Source organism: Triticum urartu, chromosome 7 (genome assembly GCF_003073215.2).
Source record: "Triticum urartu cultivar G1812 chromosome 7, Tu2.1, whole genome shotgun sequence".
In the NCBI taxonomy this organism is placed as follows: Eukaryota; Viridiplantae; Streptophyta; class Magnoliopsida; order Poales; family Poaceae; genus Triticum; species Triticum urartu.
The window spans coordinates 107,393,647-107,420,950 of record NC_053028.1 but is presented as its reverse complement, the minus strand read 5'-3'; the positions used below and the strand labels follow the sequence as shown (position 1 = coordinate 107,420,950).

Genomic DNA, 27,304 nt, shown 5'->3' with positions numbered 1-27,304 from the left:
TCTGGTCGAAGACCTTCATCCCTCGTGCACGGGCCGCCGCCATCCTTGCCGGGATCTGAATGATCCAGGCTGCCGCTGCCAGATCTCAGCAAGGAGAAGTCCCCCCACCGAGACCCGTCGGCCGAGCAGGGGAGGCCGAGACCGCGCCCGCAGGATCAGATCCACGATGGATCCATGCCCGCGCCGCCGCCCCGAAGCCAACCCCTCGCGCAGCCGCCACGGCCTGGCCACCCGCTCGCGCTGCCGTCTGGCCGGCACGCTGCACGATGCGCCCTCGCCGCATCAGCCAAGACTCTGCCGCGCCGCCGCATCTCGCGCTACAGCCGCATGCCGGGAGGAGAAGAAGGGCCCCGCCGCCGGCGACGCGCACCGGGCTTCGCCCGGCGGCGCCTTATGGCGGCGGCGAGGGGAGGGGATGGTGTAGGAGGCGGGCGCGGGGTAGGGGCTAGGGTTCCCCCACCGCCGCCAGCGAGAGCGACGCGAGGGACGAGGGGAGGGACGATAGTACTTCTTGGCCGAGAAAATGTACAATATTGTTTATGCCCGACTTAATGAATAAAGCCAGGTCAAACAGTACACATGTTTAAACCATTACAGAGGTGCATGCCAATGACCACCGGTCAAGGGGAGCTAGATAAAGGTCTAGCAGGTTGCATGTATGCCAGGTAGGGATGCTTCTTCTTTCTTTCAAACCATCAAGGCAAATATTTTGAGGTTCAAAAAAGAAAGGCACGACCCATACAAACCACACAGACCCAAAAGCTTAAACGACCCAAGGATCACTAATCCAAAAATCAGCAATCCACGACTCGAAGACGACCAAACCCACTATAGACGAGAACAAAAGTACAACGTCCATCTGGAAATAAGTGACGATGTTTTAGTTCAAACGGAGGGAGTACATGACAAGACATAAAAGCGAGTTCCACCTGCTGCAAGAGCCAGCAGTTAGCTACATCATGACCCAAAACTACTACGACCGCAGCGACGGAAGCACGACACCACGGATGAGCAGGGCGATCAAATCAGGCTCGGTAACAACTAACAACATACAAAATCAGCGCAAGATAAAACGAAGATGACGACATGGAACCTTCAAGATGCCTGCAGCAGCTCCTTGATCTCATATCCATGCAGCTGAAACACAAAACACAAAGAACTTCAATTAGTTTTAAGCACTTCTATATTTTCTTCCACAAAAGGGAGAGCTCTGTCAATCAGTATAAGATGAAAACATTTATATTATGTAGAAAAAAAAGGATCAGGGACCAGCCTGAGGGGGGAAATGAAAACGAGCAACGCCAAAAAGCACCCTAAGCAACAGAGCATAGTGAACCAGATTAAGTTGGGTAACGCCAGGGTTTTCCCAGTCACGACGTTGTAAAACGACGGCCAGTGAATTGTAATACGACTCACTATAGGGCGAATTCCAAACAGCATGAACTGCGATAGGAGTAAGAAGATTCCGAGTTTGAGAATATGAGAATCCCAGTGCCACAACTGTGCTGTGCACATTCAAATTCAACACATGGAAAAGATAGTCATCTCCACACTGTCAAATCATGTACCACAACAACTCTGCATATCAACATATGACCTCACGATTGTTTGTGATTTGTTCGATTCTAGGCAACACATAACTAGTACTCACAGCTGAGACCTTGTGATAGTGGGTTTCAGCATACTGCAGTTTTTGTGCAGTTTCCTGCTAAGTTACTGTTAATGTAGTCACCTACCAAGCACAAAAAGTTGGGGAAACTCTTCTGGTGTAAACATGAGCGAAGGCAAACACCACAGCTGTGATCAGAACAGATACTGGCGTAGGAAACCTATATAAGAAATTGCAGATGCACCAATCTACAGTTTTACATTTCTTGGTAAGCACAGGAAATCCCTTAAAAAGAAGCATTAATAAGTTTCTGGACCAGTAAAAAGGTATGCATATTTATCACATAGTCAAGGATACAATTAGAAATCCTCTAAACACAGTTTGATCCAAAATTAGTTCGAGAACCCCAATGATGATACTTCGCTGCATGCTGATGGACTTCTTTGCCTCATCAAACAAGACATCCTCATGCCAACGATGTGTCTATACACTGCATTTCTGACTGCCAGAACGAACCCACCTCCTGAACCAGACTAGTTTTATGTCTTGTTGCGTTCCTCTGGGCGATTCCTTATCCTGAATTTATAACACTAACAATATGTATTTCTATATCTTCTTAATTGTAGGGAGATCACTGCCAAAAGTGCCAGTTCCTCAAAAACAAAACTTTGTATTTTATGACTGAAGACATGACACATGTCCCAAGCTAAACTAGGGGGGCGAATGAACACCTTGCTAGTTCCTCGAGTCATAGGCTACTCAGCCCAGATTTCCAACATCGTTGATGGGAGATGCAGTGAAGTGAAGAACAATGGCAAAGGAGAAGTCCCCGATGAAAATGTTGTATATGAGCAGTTCCCCATGGCTCTCAATCCCACCCGTTGCAATTTAACTCACATCCAAAGGCCAAGACGGAACCATGTCAATCAACTTGCTTTGCCTATTTTCTTTTCTCTCTTCCATTTTGCAACAACTATAGGTTGTAGTATCATGTTTTCTCTATGCTACATTGTCCATCCTTTATAACATAGGTTGACTGGAAGCAGATGCACGTCGCTTTCTTGTTTCTCTTTTTTTTTCTAAAAAAAATGAATACTATTAATTACCTTTCGTGGCCATGAGCAGGAATCATGTGGTACTTATCTAGGACCACTTCTATTTTCTCTTATACAATTTTGGTGCTTGCCTTTATGAAGCTTCAGTACCAGACAATATGGTTGCCACGGTCTTATATACAGCTTATAGGATGTTAGTTTATCTCATCACTTCCATTGTAAAATGGAACATTACTCTATAGGAAGCTTATTCAAAACATAAATTGATGGTTCATTACAGATGTGTACAAAATCCAAAACACTTCTCTTTCCTTACAAAATCAAATCAGTTTGCAAAAAAGAAAATTAATATTGCCCTTAACTGGCTTGGTTCACTGATATAGATCTTAGTTTGGAATTGCATTAGTTAAAAAGGTACCTACATTCTAACTTGAAGGCCCAGTTTGCATTAGCTATTAATTCACATCGCAATTTGTCTTTTTTATTTCAAGATATGTATTTTGAATTTGGATCAATTTATACCATGTTAGATATGTTTTATACTTACATCCTCACAAAAACTCGATGATTTCTTTACGATTCTCAAGTTACGGAGATCGGATGCACTGGTAGCACCCGATACCTTCCCAGAGGACATATGCTCCTCTGTGTCTGTTGTCTTTGCTCAATAAGCCATTCATAAGATTTCCAGTTTATCTGTTGCTACAGTTAAATAAAATTATACATGACAGATACAAAATTTAGAGCCTTTCTCTTTTTCTAAACATATGCTTTCTTGGACTTGCACTGTAAGCCTACTAGCCTGCCATAAATTATATGCGATTGTCGCAGCATTAGTTATGTATTTGCCTTGCTTTCAAATGAGTGAAAATTAACTTGCTTTGCATAAAGTATATGTACATACCATCATATCACATTGGAATTTAACTTTGACATCATAAGAGTCAAATATCAAACCGCAGTTTGAAAAACAAAAGGAAACTACCAGATCAGATGACACGTCAACTATGAATTGTTAGCAGGGGATACTTCCAAGAGTTCATGTATTTTACAGTAACGTACAAAATCGAGATAAGACTATGGTGACCAAATGAAACCTTCAAGATGCCTGCAGCAGCTCCTTGATATCATATCCCTGCAACTGAAACACAATACACAAAGAACTTCAATTAGTTTTAAGTACTTCTATGTTTTTTCTTCCACAAAAGGCAGGAGCTCTGGCAATCAGTATAAGATGACAATATTTATGTACAACAAAGGATCGAGGATGAGCATGAGATGGGAAGTGAAAACGAGCGACGCCAAAAAACACCCTAAGTGACAGCAGATTGATCAAGGACCAGGGTGTCGGGGGAGTGAAAACAAGCGAAGCCAGGAAACACCCTAAGCCACGGCAACCACATTGCATATGGATAAAAAGGACAAATGGGTATCAATTGTACAACAGATGATGACAAAAAGATAATATATACCTGAAGAACGGTTAGTGACAATACTACTCAAACTGACGGAATATTACAGATCAATATCACTGAACTGAATAACATATGGATTTTGAAGCCGAGAGAGGAATGGAGGAAACCAACTTTAGGAATATTGCTGATCAACGTTGATGCTACTTATGATAGGAATTCAGGCTATGGAAGAACAGGGGTGGTGATTAGAGATTGTCATAGAAACTATAGTGCAAGTTCTCACAGATATCTTATGAATGTAGAACACGCAGCAATGGCAGAAGCATATGCATTCAGAGGGATTGCTGCTAGCGCAGCATATTGGTATAAATGTTTTTGCGGTCCAAATGGATGGCATGCAAGTGGTTGAAACAATGCAAGATGGTGGCTTATTGGCAACAGCATCATCAGCGATATATGGAGATTGCAACAACATCTTTGACAGGTTTTGATAGGGTTCTTGTAGAATATCATAATCGGGAGGCCATTGTCGTAGCGCACAAGCTAGCAAGAAATGCTTTATCCTTGAATTGCTTGTGAACAATGTAACTACTTTTTCAAATCAATAAAGCTAGCCGAATGACATTTCCTAAAAAAAGGGTGCATGGGGAGTGAAAACAAACGACTCCAAAGAAACACCCTAAGCCACACTGTGTGCAATCACACTGCATACGGATAAAAGAAGGACAAATGGCCATCAGTTGTACAACAAAACGGTGACATAAAGATAATATATACCTGAAGAAAGGTTAGTAACAATATTACTCCGGAATTCCAAGCAGCATGAATTGTGATAGGAGTAAGAAGATTCCGAGTTTGAGAATATGAGAATCCCAGTGCCACACCTGTGCAGATTCAACAGATGGAAAAGATAGTCATGTCCATGCTGTCAAATCATGTAACACAGGTTACACAACATATCAACATATGGCCTCACAATTGTTTGTGATTTGTTCGATTCTAGGCAACACCGAACTAGTAACCATGCTGAGGGCTTGTGATAGGGGGGTTTCAGCATAATGCAGTTTTTGTGCAGTATCCTGCCAAGTTACTGATAATGTAGTCACTTACCAAGCACAAAAAGTTGGGGAAACTCTCCTGGTGTAAGATGAGCAAAGGCAAACACCACAGCTGTGATCAGAACAGATACTGGCGTAGAAAACCTGTATAAGAAACAAATTATATATCTCTTTAATATGGTACAGAAGTGCAGATGCACCAACGTACAGTTCATCATTTCTAGGATAAGCACAGGGAATCCCTTAAAAAGAAGCGTTAATAAGTTTCTGGACCAAGAAAAAGGTATGCCTATTTACCACATAGTCAAGGATACCATTAGAAATCCTCTAAATACAGTTTCCTCCAAAATTGGTGCAAGAACCCCAGTGATGCCCAGCAGACAGGCAGTGCTACGAATAAAGAAAAAAAAAGTCAAGATGTCAGGTAAGTTTGTCTACTCTTCCCTAATATATATCTATATGCAACTTGTGACAGTAAACCCCACAAGTAATACCTGATATTCGACGAGCCTATCAGTGGCAATAGAAGAAGTAGCGAGTCAGTCTGAAAGAAGATGTTCAAGAAGTAAATAAGTTCAGGTGAGATGTAAGGGTTTTTTCTTGATAAAATGTTAAACGTAAGATAGTAAAATAACATGAGAAATCGTCATCTGAATCTGGGTACATCTAAACCTGAATTTGTATCTCATCTAACAATCATATCTAGGATTTTCAAAAATATATGAAAAGTTCAGTGCAAGTAGATGACCGGTAGGAATACGCACATGTGAATTTTGGTGAAAATGTATGATCGCCGCTTACTGTAAATTTCAGATGTGCCCATGTGGGAAAAATGTGGTCTAATACTAACATTTTGGGATTTTACATTTATCTGATATATAACATACTCTAGTCCATACGTTTATTATATCATGGATATCATATAACTATATATACATATCTGAGTCTTCACAACCTTCTTCCAACAGAGGCTGTGATGCAGGAACGTTAGGCATATGACAACTGAACACAAAATTCTCAATGGTGGTATAGTGTGCCAGAGAGCTAAACACTGCAAACTAAGAAATGGCAAAAACATGGCTAATGAAGAAACCATTTAGCAAATTAGAGTAATTTATTCTTGACAAGCTCTACAAATCACTAGAAAGATCCAAGATAACAATAAAAACTATAATAAAATTTGAAATAGTAAGGATGTAGAATATCAATGAAGATTGTTAATTGATTTATAAATTAGTGTTCCATAAGACAACACAAGACGAGCGGCTCAAGCATAAAAAGTCTAGATCAACCTCTCTCTGTGTGGTTTCACCATTCAGAAAGGTCATCACTGCTCCAGTTAAAGAAATGGAAACTAGAGCAAAAAAGAGGCCAATTCCAGCCCACAGGAGCCAGCCGTTTTGCAGCTTAAATGGTTCCTTAAAATCTGGAAATTGACAAATACAGTTGCATTAATAAACTCCCAGGCAACAAAAGAGGAAGAAACAACATCCAGTCATAGTGCAGAAAGCAGCACAAGTCTTGGCTACTAGGTAATTTATATGCCATTAACAATTCTATCATTTATCAAGGTGGTCTTCGGAAAGGAAGCAACATGTTCTTATAATGCAACCAAAAGAATTACTGAAAGGGAATAACAAGATCATTCTCTGACCATAACGAAATATGTCATCCGAGAATGGTCGAAAGGTATTGGTGATGCCAAATATAACTCCAATGGCAACTGCTGTCACACTACTGCATTTGTACATAAAAAAGACAAGTAAATCTCATGCTGATATACAGTCTTCTCTATAAGCGGATGATCTATGAGTTCAGTCGCAGTATCCACACATAGGAAAAGGAAATTAAATCCATACAATTGTTCCAGAAAGAGTACCCCGGCCTTCTCATCAATAGTTGCCTCTCCGGCTTGATAGCCTAGATACTCCAAAACTGATTGCTCAACCTTTCCTGCCAAAAGAGCGCTGTCTAAAGAACATTCAGCAAATTTTCCCAGACATTCAAGAACCCAAATTATTGGCATTTACATGTAATCGACATAATCTGGATTGTGCAAATGAAATTTCTTGTTTCAGAATGCTGTGGCTAGAGTGACAATGGACAGTACCAATCTGGATTGCAATGTACCTTAGTGCACAGGCCACCATGGTGAGGGACACGGTTGGCCACTGCCATGGCACATCCCATCGGCGAAGGGCAGGACGCCACCCATCCACGCTCTGCCCATATCAACACAACATCACCGTAAGAGAACTAGATAGGATAATCACAGTTCACAGCTGAACTCTTACTGGCGAGCGCTAACAAATTTCGCAGCATTTCTTGACGCACTCGCCTCACCGGAAGGAGGCGGAGGAGGAGGCCCGGGAAGCCCGTTTCCTGAATCGTAGGACCCGCGGCACGCTAGCCGGTACTTCCACCTAAGACGGCCAGCCTCCGGCGGCCGGGGCGCGAGCTTGTCCACCGCCGCCGCCGCCACGTGACGGCGACCGGTTCCTGGTGAAGGCAATCGCTGCAGCCTCTGCTTCGAGTTGAGGAAGAGGGATCTTCTGCTGCTGCTACCGTAGGGCAGCGCGAGGAAGCTGAGGAGGAGAGCGGGCGGAGCCGACGGCGAGCCCATCAGAAGGAATGGAAGCCACCCCGCGCGGCGCGAGGATAATGACCAAGATGCTTTTTTTGTCTTTCCGGCGAATAGGATATTTTGGTGTTACTAGCACAAATGGCCGTGTGTTGTAACGGGACAAATTTTACGATGTATTTCAATTTTAAGCAAATATGCATTTCAGAATCCAATCAATTGCACCATTCAAATAAAAGTATATATTTAGATTCCATTGTAAATTTATTAATTATTTTAGCTAATGTTGCCTTATTTTCGTGATAGTTGGGTCGGCTAAGTTTGAGCACGGGTTGTGAAAAGGCCCGGGTCGAGGGACACGCGCCACGCGCGGATCTCTTCCTTGGGACAAATCTCCCTACAATACCAACACTCTTATGGTTTGCGGGTTTATCCTCTAAAAAATATGCCTTTATGCTCTATAGATTTAATTTAAAAAACATAAGGATTTTAATAGAGCAAACATTTTTGTGAATGGATGAACTTTATTTGAAATTGCAGAATTATGGCACAGAGAGCTGCGGGTGAGATGGTAAAACAGAGTGGAGCCCCCCCGAGCTGGCGTGTGAGGGAGAAATAGGACGCGAGCAAAATGCCCTCTCTTCATCCCTCCCTCTCCCCTTCATATCTCACCAATGACATTGAGGAATATCTTAATTGTCAGCAAATCCTAGTGAGCTCCAATTATCTTCATTAAAAAATTACAATATAGAAAAAGGTAAATAATGAATATAAAAGCATATCCAAATTTTTTCAATCGGTAATACACACAGCAACATCCAGCAGCTTCTGGTAGGTATAACTATTTAACCATTATTTAAAAAGCAAATAGACCAAAAATCCCCATTTAGAGAGCTCCCTTATCCACACAACGCTGCTCATTCAGAATTTTGATTGCGATCGGTAGCACATAGCAGATCCAGCAGCGGTGCAACCATTAAAAAAAGCGAATAGACCAAAAATCACCGAGAGAGCTCCCTTATCCACACATCGCTGCTCGTCATCAACCCACTATAGCTGGCCAAGCGGGCCGTGCTAACTGGGTCGGCCCGGTAGCACGCAGGAACGGCACGGCCCAGGCACGGCACGGCCCGAGCTAAACGGGCTAGGCCCGGCACGCGGCACGCCATAGGCCATGCCTAGGCCTGGAGGCTGGGCACGCGGACCGGCACGGCATGGCCCGTTTAATTTTTTTCAGATTTATATATATATATATGACATAAATTACAGCCCAATAGGCCTAAAATACAGCCCAACGGGCTAAAAATCAGATGGGCTGGCGTGCTAAACGTGCCACAGGCCGGCCCGTTTAATAATCAGGCCGTGCCTGGGCCAGAGAGCCACGCCCGTGGGCCGGCACGGCATGGCCCGGCTATTAAACGTGCCACGGCGGGCCGTGCCGGGCCAGGCACGATTAGCACGGGCTGGGCTATGACGTGCCGGGCCAGCCCGTTTGGCCAGGTCTGCAACCCACCACCGCCAGCAGAGCTTCTCCGCTCCGCCCCCAGTTCCCTTCGTGCTCTCTCCAGCCACACACGCGCCCGTGCTCCAGGCACACACCCCACGGCGCCGCGTACTCCCCTCTTTATTCCCTCCTTCACTTCACATACAAGCCCCAGGGACCATGGCGCCAGATCGAGCGAGCAAGGATGTGCGCGGCAAGGATCCCCCCTCCCGCCCCTGATTCCCCCCTTGGAGACCTCACACCTCTCCGCGCCGACGATACACTACGCCTCCTGGAGTGCGCCGGGGCCGGCGAGGGGCGGGGTCGGGCGGGTGTGGGGAACGGGGGCCACGCCGAGATCTAGTCGGTGGTGGTGTGTCCGTCGAGTGCACGTCGTGCGCTCCCGGCTCTGCTCTGCTCCGACGCCCGGCCTTGTGTCGTCGCCTTGCTTTGGTCCTTACACCCGCAACGACCGTTTGCCGCCACTGACTTGGACGCGCCACGCCGGTGGTGACGGCCTCGTGGCTCTTGGGACGCCAAGGCACGCATGGCCCTCTCCTCCACCCTTCTCTCGAGCCTGCTAAGCCAGACCTGACCCTCTCGTCCAGCCTCCTCTCGCGCCCGAGTGGATCTCTTGAGCCAATCCCGTCCGCCTCCGGCCGCCGCCGGCAAGCAGAGCCGTCTTCCGTGCGCTCCGGCCAACTCAGACCACCGCCTCCTCAACTTCCACGTCGGTCTTCGCCTCATGCATGAGCCTCCGTCGTCCGTGCGCTCTAGCCAGCTCCCCGTCATGCCCGAGACCGCCTCGAGTCTTCCTGCCGAGGCCTCCCCTACGACCAGCCTTTAACATGGTCTCCTGCACGCCTCGGCGCGGACGCCCGCGGCAAGCGGCGGCGCTTGCCCGGCGGAGACACGCGATAGTGAGCCAGTCCAATAAGAGATAAGGGTCGCGGGCATAATTTCTAACAAATGCAGTGGCTTTTACGCAAAAACGAAACGTTTTTCCAGAGTGCCACTTAAACAGGGACTGTGGGTTGACTTCAAAGAAATAGAGGGTTGTTTTCGGAAAAAACCAACGACGTACCACCAGAAACAGTAACTGCTTTATTATTATTTTGGTGTAATTCAGTACAAGATCACATTTTCCTTTTCTACTAGGAATCAGTTGCAAACTTGCAATAGTACTCCCTCTGTAAAGTTAGTGATGGAGGGAGTATATTTCTTTACGGAGGGAGTATATTTTAGTGATCTAAATGCTTTTATATATTTTTATAGAAGGAGTATATTTTAAATGACTTGATTATATGATTCATAAATAGTTGAATTAATAATATTATTGTGGTGTTAACTAAAAATCTAAAACGAGAAATGCATATTTTATACTCCCTTCTATATATATTACTTGCCTTAGATTTTTTTTAGATACGGACGTATGTTGGATTGGCTGAGGGTCGGGGGAGACACGGCAAGCCCGTCGCGGTGGGGAGGGACCGAATCCGGTTGCCCAACACGGCCTGGGCGCACCGCAGCCTCGCCGGACTGACAAGGGGGAGCCGCCGGGGAGGGGGGCGATGGAGACGCGATGCAGATCAAGGACGGGGGTAGGGAGCACGAGAGGCCGGATCTGCCCTGCCGCCACCTTCTTGGGGCCTGGCACGGCTTCGTCGGCCAGCCCTCCGGTGGCGGCGATGCGGGGGTGGGCGCTGGAGGTGGCCGCTTGCTGTAGCGGCTAGGGTCCCCCCCCCCCCCCCCGTGCCATCAGAGGAGGGTGGCGCAACCGGGGTGTGGGGGGCGACGACGAAGCTTTCTCACATATGTTGGATTGAAGGGAGTATTATATTTGATTATTTTACGATTAAATATTTTTTGTACTTAAGTTGCATAATATAATGAAAAAAGTCCAATGCAAGTTGAGTGAACCTTCGATAAGGTGGCATGTGTGGCCTGGTGAGATGTTTGCATGAGATCAAATAATGGGAAAAAATGCATGCATGTTATGATGGACCTTTGATGAGGTGGCATATGTATATGTTAAAAGATCAACTATTTATGTACAAAAAGAATTAGGTATGCAATAGCAAAGTTCTACCTAATATACGTCGCGAGACTAGTGCACATTGACATTAGATGGGATATTAATTGATTGTTAATTACTCCCTTCGTCTCAAAATAAGTATCTTAACTTTGTACTAACTCTAGTATAAAATTATACTAAGCTTGAGACACTTATTTTAGAACGGAGGGAGTATATATCTAGCACTAACATTAATATTAGGAATAGTGATATTAAGAATCTGAACTAATATTACGACCAAGCACACTGCAAGCGTCGACTGTGTTTACTCGGTGTACTAACAACAATATGGTGAGCCTACGCGGATTTATATGACAATGAGACATCACCTTATACCCGATAGACATAGGGCATACATTTACTTGCTAGACAAATAAGAGCATTTTCAAAGGCAAGTGTCAAAAACCTTCCCCTTATATCTGCGCTTGTTTTGTCCTCCACTCCAACAACAATACCCATTTCTTCTTCCCAAATCCATTCGACATGCATGGGCATAGGACGTAGATTACACAACTCATATAACACATAGGTCAAATTGACATAGGACATAGAACATAGGACGAGTTGATACAACATACATAGTTCAATGACATAGGACATAGGGACATAGGAGTAGGACAACACATAACTAAATTTGACATAAGACACAATAGTAGGACAAGCTACATTTCACTTGCGTTTTCCGAAGTGCAAGTGAATGAAGGTTAGTTAGAGTCCTCATCTTCCTCTGAAACTCTAACTTTTCATATGGTGTTGAACCGACTCAGCTGGGACTGAATTTCCAGCCAAACAACACGTAAATTGCTTGATTTTCCCCCGAAACTCTAACTTTCCATAGCTTCTTGCATTGATCCTGGATTGCAACTGTGTTAGATGGAGTCGACCCGTCTTCCAGCCAAACTTCTCTCATCCTCTTCGTGTCAATAAGAAGGTAATATGCGGATCAGACAGTAAAGATCCCTATTTGCTCGTAATTCCACGGTCATCTATGTTTAGTATTACCAAACTCAAAGGGATTTTCAACACAACTGAAGTGTCAATTGGCTGCAGATGTGTTAGAATAAATCCAAGGCACTCCGTCGATAATCCAAGGACCAAGCAATCAAACAAGCATGACACCGAGATTTGTTAACGAGGTTCACCGATATGGCTACATCCCCAGGGCTTGACTACGGGCGTCCTCCCCGTGACACCGTCACAATACCACACACCGGCCACCCGGGCGCCTGCACACGCCACCGGCTCCCACTTGCACGTCTGTGCTATTATGTTGGCATAGGTTACATCGTGTGTCTATCCTCGCTATATAAGAGAGGCCTAGGATACAAGTGTCCTACTTGGACACGACTCCATATCCTATCTAAACACAATACTACTCAGAGTCCAACTGTAACCTATCTTGTACACAATATTCGACACAACTCTAACAAGATGTTCACAAATGAGTTGTTTGTTCCACTTCAGCCTATTGTGCTTGTTGTCGGCTGATACATCTCCAACGTATCTATAATTTATTAAGTATTCATACTATATTTACATCAGTTATATATATTTTTCGTGCACTTTTATATTAATTTTATGGACTAACTTATCAATCTAGTGCTCAGCGTTAGTTCCTGTTTTTTGCATATTTTTTATTCTACAAATCGATGGGGAGAGGTTTTTCCCTCTGGTCCTTGGCCTCCATGGCGTCCGGAGGGGCGAGAGCCCCTCTAAGATTGGATCGCTCAGTTTTTTCTTCTTTGTTTCGCAACTGTTTTCTGGCCTTTCAGCATTTTTTTATAGTTGGTGATCCGTAACTCCAATCGGACTGAAAATTTGAGGGGATTTTTCTCTAGAAATTAGCTTTCTTATGGCGAAAGTACGGCACCAACCGATTTATGGGATGCCCACAAGGGTCCATGGTGCGGCCACGGGGGTGGCCGCGCCACCTGCCCTTGTGGGGGCCCGGGGCATTGTTTTGCATTGATATCTTCATCCAAAAATCACATATATTCCATAAAAAATAATATTAAATCGTTGGGGTGTTTTGACCTTTCTAGATATGGATGGGGGAGGCCGTGGAGGAGAAAGCCGGAGGGGAACCTCTCTCTCCTTCTCTCCTAGTGGCGTCGGAGTGCTGCCGGAGGAACCATCACCGCGGTGATCGTTTCCATCAATGTCGACATCTTCGGCATCTTCCTTGTCTCTTTTCAGCGGTCCACTCTCCCACAACCCGTTGTAGTATTGATACGTCCATTTTGCATCATGCTTTTATATCGATATTTATCGCATTATGGACTGTTATTTCACTTTATGTCACAATACTTATGGCTATTCTCTCTTATTTTACAAGGTTTACATAAGGAGGGAGAATGCCGGCAGCTGGAATTCTGGTCTGGAAAAGGAGCAAATATTAGAGACCTATTCTGCGCAACTCCAAAAGTCCTGAAACTCCACGGAACGTCTTAAAAAAATAAAGAAAAATCCACGCCAAAAATGAAGGCCAGTGGCCCACACCCTGCTCACGAGGGTGGGGGACGCCCCCCCCCTAGGGCACGCCCCCTACCTCGTGGGCCCCCTGGTGGCTCTCTGACGCCCATCTTCTCCTATATGAGGTCTTTCGATGATAAAAAAATAAGAAGGAACTTTTCGGGATGAGACTCCGCCGCCAAGAGGCGGAACCTTGGCGGATCCAATCTAGAGCTCCGGCAGAGCTATTCTGTCGGGGAACTTCCCTCCCAGAGGGGGAAATCTGTTGGGGAACATTGCAGAAAACAAAAAAAAATTCTCTATGTTTCACCAAGATCTATCTATGGAGTCATCTAGCAACGAGAGGGGAGTGCATCTACATACCCTTGTAGATCGCGAGCGGAAGCGTTCAAGAGAACGGGGATGATGGAGTCGTACTCGCCGTGATCCAAATCACCGATGACCAAGTGCCGAACGGACGGCACCTCCGCGTTCAACACACGTACGGAGCGGATGACGTCTCCTCCTTCTTGATCCAGCAAGGGGGAAGGAGAGGTTGACGGAGATCCAGCAGCACGACAGCGTGGTGGTGGATGCAGCAGTGATCGCAGCAGGGCTTCGCCGAGCTTCTGCGAGAGGGAGAGGTGTAACAGGGGAGAGGGAGGCGCCAAGGCTTCAGGTGCGGCTGCCCTCCCTCCCCCCCTTTATATAGGCCCCCTAGGGGCTGCGCCGGCCCTAGGAGATGGGATCTCCTAGGGGGCGGCGGCCAAGGGGGTGGAGTGCCCCCCAAGGCAAGTGGAGGCGCCCACTCCCCTAGGGTTCCCAACCCTAGGCGCATGGGGGCCCAAGGGGGGGCGCACCAGCCCACTATGGGCTGGTTCCCTCCCCACTTCAGCCCAGGAGGCCCTCCGGAACGGGTGGCCCCACCCGGTGGACCCCCGGGACCCTTCCGGTGGTCCCGGTACAATACCGCTGACCCCCGAAACTCTCCCGATGGCCGAAACTGTACTTCCTATATATAATTCTTCACCTCCGGACCATTCCGGAACTCCTCGTGATGTCCGGGATCTCATCCGGGACTCTGAACAACTTTCGGGTTACTGCATACTCATATCTCTACAACCCTAGCGTCATCGAACCTTAAGTGTGTAGACCCTACGGGTTCGGGAGACATGTAGACATGACCGAGACGACTCTCCGGTCAATAACCAACAGCGGGATCTGGATACCCATGTTGGCTCCCACATGCTCCTCGATGATCTCATCGGATGAACCACGATGTCGAGGATTCAAGCAACCCCGTATACAATTCCCTTTGTCAATCGGTACGTTACTTGCCTGAGATTCGATCGTCGGTATCCCAATACCTCGTTCAATCTCGTTACCGGCAAGTCACTTTACTCATACCGTAATGCATGATCCCGTGACCAGACACTTGGTCACTTTGAGCTCATTATGATGATGCATTACCGAGTGGGCCCAGAGATACCTCTCCGTCATATGGAGTGACAAATCCCAGTCTTGATCCGTGTCAACCCAACAGATACTTTCGGAGATACCCGTAGTATACCTTTATAGTCACATAGTTACGTTGTGACGTTTGGTACACCCAAAGCACTCCTACGGTATCCGGGAGTTACACGATCTCATGGTCTAAGGAAAAGATACTTGACATTGGAAAAACTCTAGCAAACGAACTATACGATCTTGTGCTATGTTTAGGATTGGGTCTTGTCCATCACATCATTCTCCTAATGATGTGATCTCGTTATCAATGACATCCAATGTCCATAGTCAGGAAACCATGACTATCTGTTGATCAACGAGCTAGTCAACTAGAGGCTTACTAGGGTTATGTTGGTGTCTATGTATTCACACATGTATTACGATTTCCGGATAACACAATTATAGCATGAATAAAAGACAATTATCATGAACAAGGAAATATAATAATAATCCTTTTATTATTGCCTCTAGGGCATATTTCCAACAAAATCATCACCGTCGTCATCACCAACGCTCCTCTCATCGGGAGAGGGCAATCTCCATCAACATCTTCACCAGCACCATCTCATCTCCAAACCCTAGTTCATCTCTTGTATCCAATTATTGTCTCAAAGTCCGGCATTGGTGCTAGTAAGTTTCTAGTAGTGTTGATTACTCCTTGTAGTTGATGCTAGTTGGTTTAATTGGTGGAAGATCATATGTTCAGATCCTATATGCATATTATTACCCCTCTGATTATGAACATGAATATGTTGTGTGAGTAATTACGTTCGTTCTTGAGGACAAGGGAGAAGTCTTGCTATGAGTAGACATGTGAATTTGGTATTCGTTTGATATTTTGATAACATGTATGTTGTCTAGCCTCTAGTGGTGTTATGTGAACGTCGACTACATAACACTTCACCATTATTTGGGCCTAGAGGAAGGCATTGGGAAGTAATAAGTAGATGATGGGTTGCTAGAGTGACAGAAGCTTAAACCCTAGTTTATGCGTTGCTTCGTAAGGGGCTGATTTGGATCCATATGTTTCATGCTATGGTTAGGTTTACCTTAATACTTTTGTTGTAGTTGTGGATGCTTGCAATAGAGGTTAATCATAAGTGGGATGCTTGTTCAAGTAAGAACAGCGCCCAAGCACCGGTCCACCCACATATCAAATTATCAAAGTATAGAACGCGAATCATATGAACGTGATGAAAACTAGCTTGACGATATTCACATGTGTCCTCGGGAGCGCTTTTCCTATTATAAGAGTTTGTTCCAGCTTGTCCTTTGCTACAAAAGGATTGGGCCACCTTGCTGCACTTTATTTACTTTTGTTACTCATTGCTCGTTACAATTCATCCTATCGCAAAACTATCTGTTACCACTTGTTTCAGTACTTGCAAAGAATATCTTGCTGAAAACCGCTTATCATTTCCTTCTGCTCCTCGTTGGGTTCGACACTCTTACTTATCGAAAGGACTACGATAGATCCCCTATACTTGTGGGTCATCAAGACTCTTTTCTGGCACCGTTGCCGGGGAGTGTAGCGCCTTTGGTAGGTGGAATTTGGTAAGGAAAAATTTATATAGTGTGCTGAAATTTATTGTCACTTGTTACTATGGAAAGTAATTCTCTGAGGGGCTTGTTCGGGGTATCTTCACCACGTCCAGTAGAGCAAAGAATTGCTCCTCAACCTACTGAACCTATTGAAAATGAAATTCCTTATGAGTATCCTTCGGGTATGATAGAAAAACTACTAGATAACCCTTTTACAGGAGATGGAACAAAGCATCCTGATGAGCACTTAATATATGTGGATGAAGTTTGTGGATGTAACGCCCTCGATGCAGCTATATCTCCTACGTGTCGAGGCACGACTTAAAGGCATAACCGCATTGAAAGCAATGTCGCAAGTTAGGCAATCTTCACAACATCCCATGTAATATAGATACTAAAAGGGGAGAGTACATAGTTGGCTTACACTCGCCACGTCAAACAAAGTACATAAATAGCATTACATCATTCAAACACTCATGGCCCGACTACGGCGCCAAAATAAAAGATCAACCCAACATGCGACACGGTCCCGACCGCCCCAACTGGGCACCACTACTGATCATCAGGGAAAGACACATAGTAACAGCGTGAGTCCTCGTCGAACTCCCACTTGAGCTCAAGCGCGTCATCTGGAACAGAGTCGTCAGGCCCTGCATCTAGTTTGGAAGTAATCTGTGAGCCACAGGGACTCAGCAATCTCGCACCCTCGCGATCAAAACTATTTAAGCTTATAGGTAAGGCAAGGTAAAATATGTGGAGCTGCAGCAAGCGACTAGCATATATGGTGGCTAACCTGTTCGCAAAAGAGAGCGAGAAGAGAAGGCAAAGCGTGAACGCATGACTAGAGAACAACCTGCGGCAAGCATTACTCCAACACCGTGTTCACTTCCCGGACTCCGCCGAGAAGAGACCATCACGGTAACTCACATAGTTGTTTCATTTTAATTAAGTTTAGGTTCAAGTTATCTACAATCGGACATTAACAAATTCCCATCTGCCCATAACCGTGGGCACGGCTTTCGAAAGTTCAAATCCCTGCAGGGGATTCCCAACTTAGCCCATGACAAGTTCTCACGGTCAACGAAGGAATAGACCTTCTCCCGAGACATTCTGATCAGACTAGGCATCCCGGTTCTACAAGACATTTCGACAAGTTAAAACCAATCCAGCAACACCGCCCGAATGTGCCGACAAATCCGGATAGGAGCTGCACATATCTCTTTCTCAGGGCACACTCAGATTGTCCTAGGAGCAGCAGATCTGACAATTAACTCAAATAGCACTCTTCCAATAGCATTTCGGGCATCAAGATGAACTCAAATGAAAATGATGCAATGAGATGAAATGATTTTCTCTCTGAGACGAACATTTTGATATGCTATATGCCCAAAACGGAGCTATGAATGCGGAGTTATGATGCGTCAAAGTTAGCCAAAAATCTAAGAAACTGGGGACTTAGAGAAAATATACCCTCTGGATTTAGGGTTACTGTTCACCCGGATCCGGATCCAGATCGAGCGTGCACGAGAAACGAGGTTCGCCGGGGGTCGGCACCGGAGTAGACGAGGGCGGCCGGAGAGAGGGAGGTCGGCGCCGGAGTGAGGAAGGCGAGGCGGAGGATGATGGCGGCGAGGGGCGGCGCTGCTGCGGTGGGGCGGCGCGGACGGAGCGGTGGCCGGGCGAGGCGGTGGCGGCCGGCGATGGCGACCACGACGGCCGGCGTCGAAGGGGCCTGCCGGTGTCGGGGAAGGGCATGCGCGGCCGGCGGACGACAAACGGGCGGCGGGGCGCGGCGTCTGGGCCTCGGGGGGGCGGGTGGGCTTCCCAGGCCGGCGGCGGAGGAAGGCGGCGATGTGGGCTCGGGCGCCACGTGGCAAGCCACGGTTGGCTGCGGGCGGCGGCGGACGTGTCCGGCGGCCGGCGGACGCGTCCGGCCGCGCGAAGAGAGGTGGATCTAGGGTTTCGGATGAGGGGAACCGCGAATTTCGGGAGGGTGGTGTATTTATAGGCATAGAGGGAGCTAGGAGTGTCCAAATGAGGTGCGGTTTTTGGCCACGCGATCGTGATCGAACGCTCTAGATGATGGAGAGGGTTTTGGTGGGTTTTGGGCCAAATTGGAGGGGTGTTGGGCTGCAACACACACGAGGCCTTCTCGGTCCCTCGGTTAACTGTTGGAGCATCAAACGAAGTCCAAATGGTACGAAACTTGACAGGCGGTCTACCGGTAGTAAACCAAGGCCGCTTGACAAGTCTCGGTCCAATTCGGAAATGTTTAATCCCCACACACGAAAGAAAGGTAGAAATGATCACTGGAGGAGAACGGAGCGCCGGAATGCAAAACGGACAACGGGGAAAATGCTCGCATGCATGAGACGAACACGTATGCAAATGCATTGCACATGATGACATAATATGAGATGCATGACAACGACAACAACACACGGAGACAAAACCCGAACCCGAGAAAAATAAAACAACTTAAGGCCGGAAACGGCAAGAGTTGGATTACATATTGGGTAAAACATATCTGGGGTGTTACAACACTCCACCACTACGAAAGGATCTCGGCCCGAGATCTAGGACTGGAAGAACGCCGGATACTCAGAACGGAGGTGATCCTCGCGTTCCCAGGTGGCTTCACGGTCGGAATGGTGTGACCACTTGACTTTGAGGAATTTGATTGACTTGTTGCGAGTCTTGCGTTCAGTCTCTTTAAGAATAGCAACGGGGTACTCACGATAAGAGAGATCTTCTTGGAGCTCAATGTCTTCGAAGTTGATGGTGCGATCAGGAGTCTTGAAGCACTTTCGGAGCTGAGAGATATGGAACACGTCATGCACATTTGCAAAGTTTGAAGGAAGCTCGAGTTGATAGGCGAGATCGCCTCTCTTGCTGACGATCTTGAAAGGTCCCACGTATCTAGGGGCAAGCTTCCCTTTGATACCGAAGCGACGAGTACCTTTCATTGGAGAGACGCGGAGGTAAGAATGATCTCCGATCTCGAAAGACAAATCACGGTGCTTACTATCATAGTAGCTCTTCTAGTGCGATTGGGCTGTTTTGAGGTTATCTCGAATGACTTTGCACATTTCCTCTGCCTCTATGATTAAGTCATTTCCCAGAAGCTGACGTTCACCGGTTTCAGACCAGTTGAGAGGGGTACGGCACCTCCTGCCATACAGAATTTCAAATGGGGCCTTGCCCGAACTTGCTTGAAAACTGTTGTTGTAGGAGAATTCAGCATATGGAAGACAATCCTCCCACTTCATGCTGAAGGAGATCACACAAGCCCTGAGCATATCTTCAAGAATCTGGTTGACACGCTCGACTTGACCGCTAGTTTGAGGATGGAAAGCTGTGCTGAAGCGGATGTTGGTGCCCATGGCCTTCTGGAAAGAATCCCAAAACTTGGAGGTAAAGATGTTGCCACGGTCTGAAGAGATCACTTGTGGAATACCGTGCAAAGAGACAATTCAAGAGGTATAGAGCTCCGCCAATTGAGCTGCAGTGATTGACTCTTTGATAGGCAGAAAGTGAGCCACTTTAGTGAGTTTGTCGATGACAACGAATATAGCATCATTGCCACACTTGGACTTTGGAAACCCAGTCATGAAGTCCATCTCAATGTGGTCAAACTTCCATTCTGGAATGGCAAGAGGTTGGAGTAGACCAGCTGGCCTTTGGTGTTCTGCCTTCACTCTTCTACAGACATCACACTCATTCACGAACTGAGCAATCTCGCGCTTCATTCGAGTCCACCAATAAGCCTGCTTGAGGTCCTGATACATCTTCATGCTTCCAGGGTGGATGGAGAGGAGAGAATTGTGAGCCTCGTTCATGATCACTTTACGAAGGTCACCTTTGGGCACGACAATTCGATCCTCGAAGAAGAGAGTATCCTTGTCATCAAGGCGGTAGCACTTGTACTTGGGTTGACTCTTGGCAATCCCAATCTTCACCTTTTTCACCATAGCATCAAGAAGCTGGGCTTGGTGAATCTGGTCTTCCAAGGTAGGAGAGACTTAAAGGTTGGCGAGGAAACCTTGAGGAACAACTTGCAGATTAAGTTTGCGGAAAGCTTCACAAAGCTCGGGTTGATAAGGCTTGAGAATCAGACTGTTGCAATAAGCCTTCCTGCTCAATGCATCAGCAATCAATTGGCCTTGCCTGGAGTATACTCGATACTCGGATTATACTCTTGAATCATTTCGACCCATCGAGTCTGCCTGAGGTTGAGATTAGGCTGAGTGAAGATGTACTTGAGACTCTTGTGGTCAGTGAAAATGTCCACTTTTCTTCCCAATAAGAGATGTCTCCAAGTCAAAAGAGCATGCACAACTGCTGCCAACTCGAGGTCATGAGTGGGGTAGTTCTTCACGTTGGGCTTCAACTGGCGAGAGGTATAAGCCACAACTTTCTTCTCTTGCATCAACACTGCACCAATACCTTGAAGAGAGGCATCACAAAAGACCTCGAACGGTTTGGATTCATCAGGAGGAGTCAGAACTGGAGCAGTGACCAATTTCTCTTTCAAAGTGTTGAAAGCGATGTCACATTCCGAAGACCAAACGTACTTGACGTGCTTTTGGAGAAGATTTGAGAGAGGCTTCGCAATCTTTGAAAAGTTCTCAACGAACCTTCGACAGTAGCTTGCGAGACCGAGGAAGCTATGGAGTTGCTTCACGTTCTGAGGTGGTTCCCAATTCACAATTGCAGAAACCTTCTCAGGATTCACCGCAATGCCCTTGGCAGAGATGATATGCCCAAGATAAAGAACCTCATCGAGCCAAAACTCGCACTTTGAGAACTTGGCGTAGAACTGATGTTCCCTGAGCTTATCGAGCACCAAACGCAAGTGCTTTGCATGATCTTCCTTGTTCTTTGAAAAGACCAGAATGTCGTCGAGATAGACCAAAACGAAGTCATTGGTGTAGGCGTTGAAGATGAAGTTCATCATGCGAGAGAACGTCGGAGGAGCGTTGACAAGGCCAAAAGACATGACAGTGTATTCATATGAACCATAGCTTGTCCTGAAAGCCGTCTTGGGAATATCTTGCTCACGGATTCGAATCTGGTGATAACCCATACGGAGATCAAGCTTGGAGAATACTTGGGCACCTTTGAGTTGTTCGAACAACTCGTTATGTTGGGAAGTGGGTATTTGTTCTTGATAGTCTTCTTGTTCAATGGACGGTAGTCAACACAAAGTCGGTCCGTTCCATCCTTCTTCTTCACAAAAAGAACACCAAAACCCCACGGAGAAGAACTAGGTCGGATGAGACCCATTCTCTCTTGAATATCGAGTTGCTTCTTCAGCTCCTTCAACTCTTCAGGTCCGAGCTTGTAAGGACGCTTGCACACCGGTTCCGTGCCAGGCTCAAGGTCGATGACGAATTCAACTGGTCGGTGCGGAGCCATTCCTGGAAGCTCTTCTGGAAAGATGTCTTGATATTCGCAAACGACTGGAATTTGCGAGATGGCATCTAGTTCACCCTTCTCATTGAGAGAAAACAGGCAGATGGTATCATCACAAGCGGCAAAGACAATTACATCCTCAGACGAATGAGTCAATTGAATCTGCCTGGCTGCACAATCAAGTTGAGCCTTGTGCTTAGAAAGCCAATCCATTCCGAGAATAAGATCAATGTCCGAGTCACCAAGAACCGTTGGAGAAGCCAGAAACTTGTAGTCACCCAAGGTGATAGTAACATCCGGAATGATGGAGTCAGCATGCTTGCGCTTACCGGGAGAGACAACTGCTAACGGACTAGGCAAAACTTGCGAAGTCAATTCATGTCTAGATGTAAACGGTCTAGAGATGAAACAATGCGATGCACCAGTGTCAAAAAGAACTTTAGCTGGAATATCATTAATAGGAAGGTTACCCATGATGACATCTGGCAAGTCCTCTGCCTGAGTTGCATTCATCAAATTGACCTTGGCGTGCTTGGGGTTATGCTTGACCACAGCTGTACTTGCCGATCTCATAGGAGGAGGAGGAGGGAGACACCTCTGATTGAAGCACTTGTTGGCATAGTGACCCTTCTGTTGGCACTTGTTGCATGTGACCTCTGAAAGCGGACGGTGATACGGAGCACTCGATCTTGGAGCCTGAGACAAAGTCTTGTTCTGAAAGCCAGGGTTGGGTGGGTGGGAAGATCCACTGCCACCTTTGCTCTTCCGATACGGCTGACGAAACGGAGGAGGAGGAAGCCAATACTTCTGCTGCTTGTCCACTTGAGTAGAGGAAGAAGGAGTAGCATCTCTGACTCGCTTCTTGGAAGCATCACACCTCAGTTGAGCAGCCTCTTGCTTCAATGCCATGTTGTAGAACTCATCGTACCTCAAGGGCTCAAAGAGAACAAGAGCTAGCTGGATTTCTTCTCTGAGACCACCCCTGAACTGGTATATCATGCTCTTCTCATCAGGGACGTCCTGCTTAGCAAAGCGTGCGAGCTTCTGAAACAACTTGTTGTAGTCATAGACAGACAAAGAGCCTTGCTTCAGGTTGCGTAATTCCTCACGCTTGCTTTCAACCATGCTCTAAGGAATATGATGAGCTTTGAAGTCTTGACGGAATTCATCCCAGGTAATCACACGGCGTCCTCTGGAATCTTTGTACTGCTGGAACCACTCTGCAGCTTGGTCTTTGAGTTGGAAGGAGGCGAACTTGACAAAGTCCTCAGGCCTGACGTTACTGCACTCGAAATGCTTGCACAGATCCACGAGCCCATCGTCAGCATCAGTTGCCTCAACACAATTGTTGAAAGTCTTTGGCCCGTTAGCAAGGAACTGGTTGAGTGTAGCAAAGTGATTCTGATTGTTGCCTTGGTTGCCTTGGTTCGCTTGGTTGCGCTCTTGAAGAATTTGCATGATCAACTGCGTGTTTGCATTGGTTGCGGCCATCACAGCTTGCCATGCCTCCGGAGGAGGTGGAGGTGGTGGCGGATCTTGATTCTGATTCTGATTGCTGCTCTTAGCGGAAGCCATCCTGAAGAGGGTGACATCCGTTAGCACATTGACAGATAAAATGAAGCTGAATCAAGCGGGTTGAAATTGCAACATATAGTCTTCACATCCGAACATAAGAACAAATGCATTCCACTTGAAATGGTCACATATCCATAAATTGAGAAGCCACTTAGAATTTAGGTAGAGGAATAAATCAACAAGGTACGGATCAAGAACGAATACTCGATAAGAAATCCCAATCTCAAACCAAATATCCATGGAGGAAGAACAAGAGCTACAAGAATTCCCGCCTATGAAACTCCCGAACCTTTCCGGTTATGCAATCAGGTGTTGGGGATACAGGGAAGCATAATATCTCACCCAAATCTAGCAAATCCTACATCCAGTTGTATCCATCCTTCAACACATAACCGAGAAAAACTTCGGAAACCATCTACCTCAACCTTTGAAAAGCATCTGTTATACAAGTTATGGCAATACTCCCGAACTCCCGCCCCGGTACTGGGTGGCGTCGAGGTTATCTCACCAACGAACTGCATAAAAGAGATTTTCGATGTCGGCGTACTAAACTCAGGTATTCCAGAACTGCAATGATAAGATTGTGACGACAACACCTCGGAGCTCAACTCCCCGGGACACTGCCACAACCCCTAAAGACAGGAGGCACCAAGAACAATGTTCTCGTCACAAAACCATCGAAACGATTCCAAGATACCCGCATGATCCTAAAAATTTTTTTAGTGAAATTTGAGAAGAGAAGAGTCAAAACTCTACGTCAGGATGCCTTACCAGAGAGATGAAGGGACTGGGGAGTAAAAAGAATTCCTAAACTCTCCGATATATAATTCCTAAATGACTCAAAACATTTTTCTAGACACAACTCGGCCGCTAATAACGATCAAGCAATGGGGCTCCTAAGGTCGGGGAAGGCTCTGATTACCAACTTGTAACGCCCTCGATGCAACTATATCTCCTACGTGTCGAGGCACGACTTAAAGGCATAACCGCATTGAAAGCAATGTCGCAAGTTAGGCAATCTTCACAACATCCCATGTAATATAGATAATAAAAGGGGAGAGTATATAGTTGGCTTACACTCGCCACGTCAAACAAAGTACATAAATAGCATTACATCATTCAAACACTCATGGCCCGACTACGGCGCCAAAATAAAAGATCAACCCAACATGCGACACGGTCCCGATCGCCCCAACTGGGCACCACTACTGACCATCAGGGAAAGACACATAGTAACGGCGTGAGTCCTCGTCGAACTCCCACTTGAGCTCAAGCGCGTCATCTGGAACGGAGTCGTCGGGCTCTGCATCTGGTTTGGAAGTAATCTGTGAGCCACAGGGACTCAGCAATCTCGCACCCTCGCGATCAAGACTATTTAAGCTTATAGGTAAGGCAAGGTAAAATATGTGGAGCTGCAGCAAGCGACTAGCATATATGGTGGCTAACCTGTTCGCAAAAGAGAGCGAGAAGAGAAGGCAAAGCGCGAACGCATGACTAGAGAACAACCTGCGGCAAGCATTACTCCAACACCATGTTCACTTCCCGGACTCCGTCGAGAAGAGACCATCACGGTAACTCACATAGTTGTTTCATTTTAATTAAGTTTAGGTTCAAGTTATCTACAACCGGACATTAACAAATTCCCATCTGCCCATAACCGCGGGCACGGCTTTCGAAAGTTCAAATCCCTGTAGGGGATTCCCAACTTAGCCCATGACAAGCTCTCACGGTCAACGAAGGAATAGACCTTCTCCCGAGACATTCCGATCAGACTCGGCATCCCGGTTCTACAAGACATTTCGACAAGTTAAAACCAATCCAGCAACACCGCCCGAATGTGCCGACAAATCCCGATAGGAGATGCACATATCTCTTTCTTAGGGCACACTCAGATTGTCCTAGGTACGGGTAGGCCAGCCCAGAGTTGCCCCTGGTGGCCACCGGCAGCTGACAGGTGGACCAACGCTCAGAGGAGCACTGGCCCGGGGGGGTTTAAATAAGATGACCCTTGGGCTCCGGAAACCCAAGGGAAGAAGAGGCTAGGTGGCAAATGGTAAAACCATGGTTGGGCATTGCTGGAAAAGCTTTATTCAAGGCGAACTATCAAGGGGTTCCCATTATCACCCAACCACGTAAGGAACGCAAAAATCCGGGAACATAACACCGATATGACGGAAACTAGGGCGGCAAGAGTGGAACAAAACACTAGGCGAGAGGCCGAGCCTTCCACCCTTTACCAAGTATATAGATGCATTAAGATAACAAGATAATATAATGATATCCCAACAAGTAAATAATGTTCCAACAAGGAACGGTCTCCAATCTTCACCTGCAACTAGCAACGCTATAAGAGGGGCTGAGCAAAGCGGTAAGGTAGCCAATCAACGGTTTGCTAGGACATGGTGGGTTAGAGGTTTGACATGGCAATTTGGGAGGCATGATAAGCAAGTGGTAGGCATCATAGCATAGGCATAGCAAAAGAGCGAGCATCTAGCAAAGCAAAGATAGAAGTGATTTCGAGGGTATGATAATCTTGCCTGCAAAGTTATCAGAGTTGACTGGATCCTCAAAAGCAAACTCAATGGGCTCCTCGTTAGCGAACTCGTCTCCCGGCTCTACCCAAACAAGACAAACAAGAAAACGGAACACAATCAACCACGTGCAAACTCAAACAACATGATGCAATCATGGTATGCTATGCGGGATGCGATATGTGATGCATATGCAAGATTTGACAAAGAATGAATGAACCTGGCCTCAACTTGGAAATCCAAGTGTGCCACTGGAAGGGTAAGATGATTCCGCTTGAAAACGATATAAAGAACGCCGGAATCGGAGTCACGGTTTGGAAATGGCAAGCAATTCAAATATGACAACGGTCTGCGATATACAGCAAGTAGCCATCTAAATGCAACAAGATGAACATGCTACAGCAATCAAACATGGCAACAAAATACATGGAAGGGATCCATTCATGATTCTTAACAAAATATGAACACTGAGCTACGGCCAATTCATCCATTAACAGGTTCAAACAAGCATGGCAAAAGTGCAATTGGTAAACAGATCTCAGACTTGGTGAAATTAACACTTGTCTGGAATTTCATATCAGATAGCACACTTTGAAGCATGAAAACTATATGCTACAGGGCCTGAACATGGCAAAGTAAAGCATGGCATGGAGCTACTCAAAGAGCTTAACAAAAGTCCCTTAGTGACCTTGAGCCAAAAGGGATCAGAAAATACATTTGCAAGCATGTGAACATGGCAAAAACATAAGCAGATCACAGACTTAGTGAAAAACTGGAGCATGCAAATCAGACATCAAGTAGGCATCTTTACGAGCTCGATGCACTCACTACAGAGCAAGTCATGACAATCTAAGCATACACCCATCAAGAATACACATTATACAAGCTAGACATGGCAAGAACAATAAAAAAGCATGCACGGATCAACTACAGCATCCTCGGCAAAATCGCTAACAAGTAGACGATCTGCCCAGATTCACGAAATAGCAAAAGTAGAGCTCGATTGACG

The 27,304-nt window shown here is 46.2% G+C and overlaps 1 protein-coding gene across 4 annotated transcripts; it reads right to left on the bottom strand.

Moving 5' to 3' along the window:
- Positions 1 to 3,525: 3,525 nt before the first annotated feature.
- LOC125521412 (membrane-embedded CAAX protease MroQ-like) lies at positions 3,526 to 7,825 on the bottom strand. Of its 4 annotated transcripts, none has more exons than XM_048686470.1 (10): positions 7,476 to 7,825; positions 7,268 to 7,359; positions 6,997 to 7,104; positions 6,792 to 6,874; positions 6,430 to 6,563; positions 5,632 to 5,681; positions 5,435 to 5,527; positions 5,190 to 5,281; positions 4,857 to 4,963; positions 3,526 to 3,805 (listed from the first exon to the last, which is right to left on the bottom strand). In XM_048686470.1, exons 1-10 carry the CDS (start codon positions 7,758 to 7,760, stop codon positions 3,764 to 3,766), a joined length of 1,086 nt encoding a protein of 361 aa, XP_048542427.1. In that variant the 5' UTR covers positions 7,761 to 7,825; the 3' UTR covers positions 3,526 to 3,763. The 4 variants fall into 4 exon arrangements, with proteins under 4 accessions (XP_048542427.1, XP_048542429.1, XP_048542428.1 ...); XM_048686472.1 differs by having other exon boundaries at positions 7,481 to 7,622; XM_048686471.1 differs by having other exon boundaries at positions 7,472 to 7,612.
- Between the last annotated feature and the right edge of the window lie 19,479 nt (positions 7,826 to 27,304).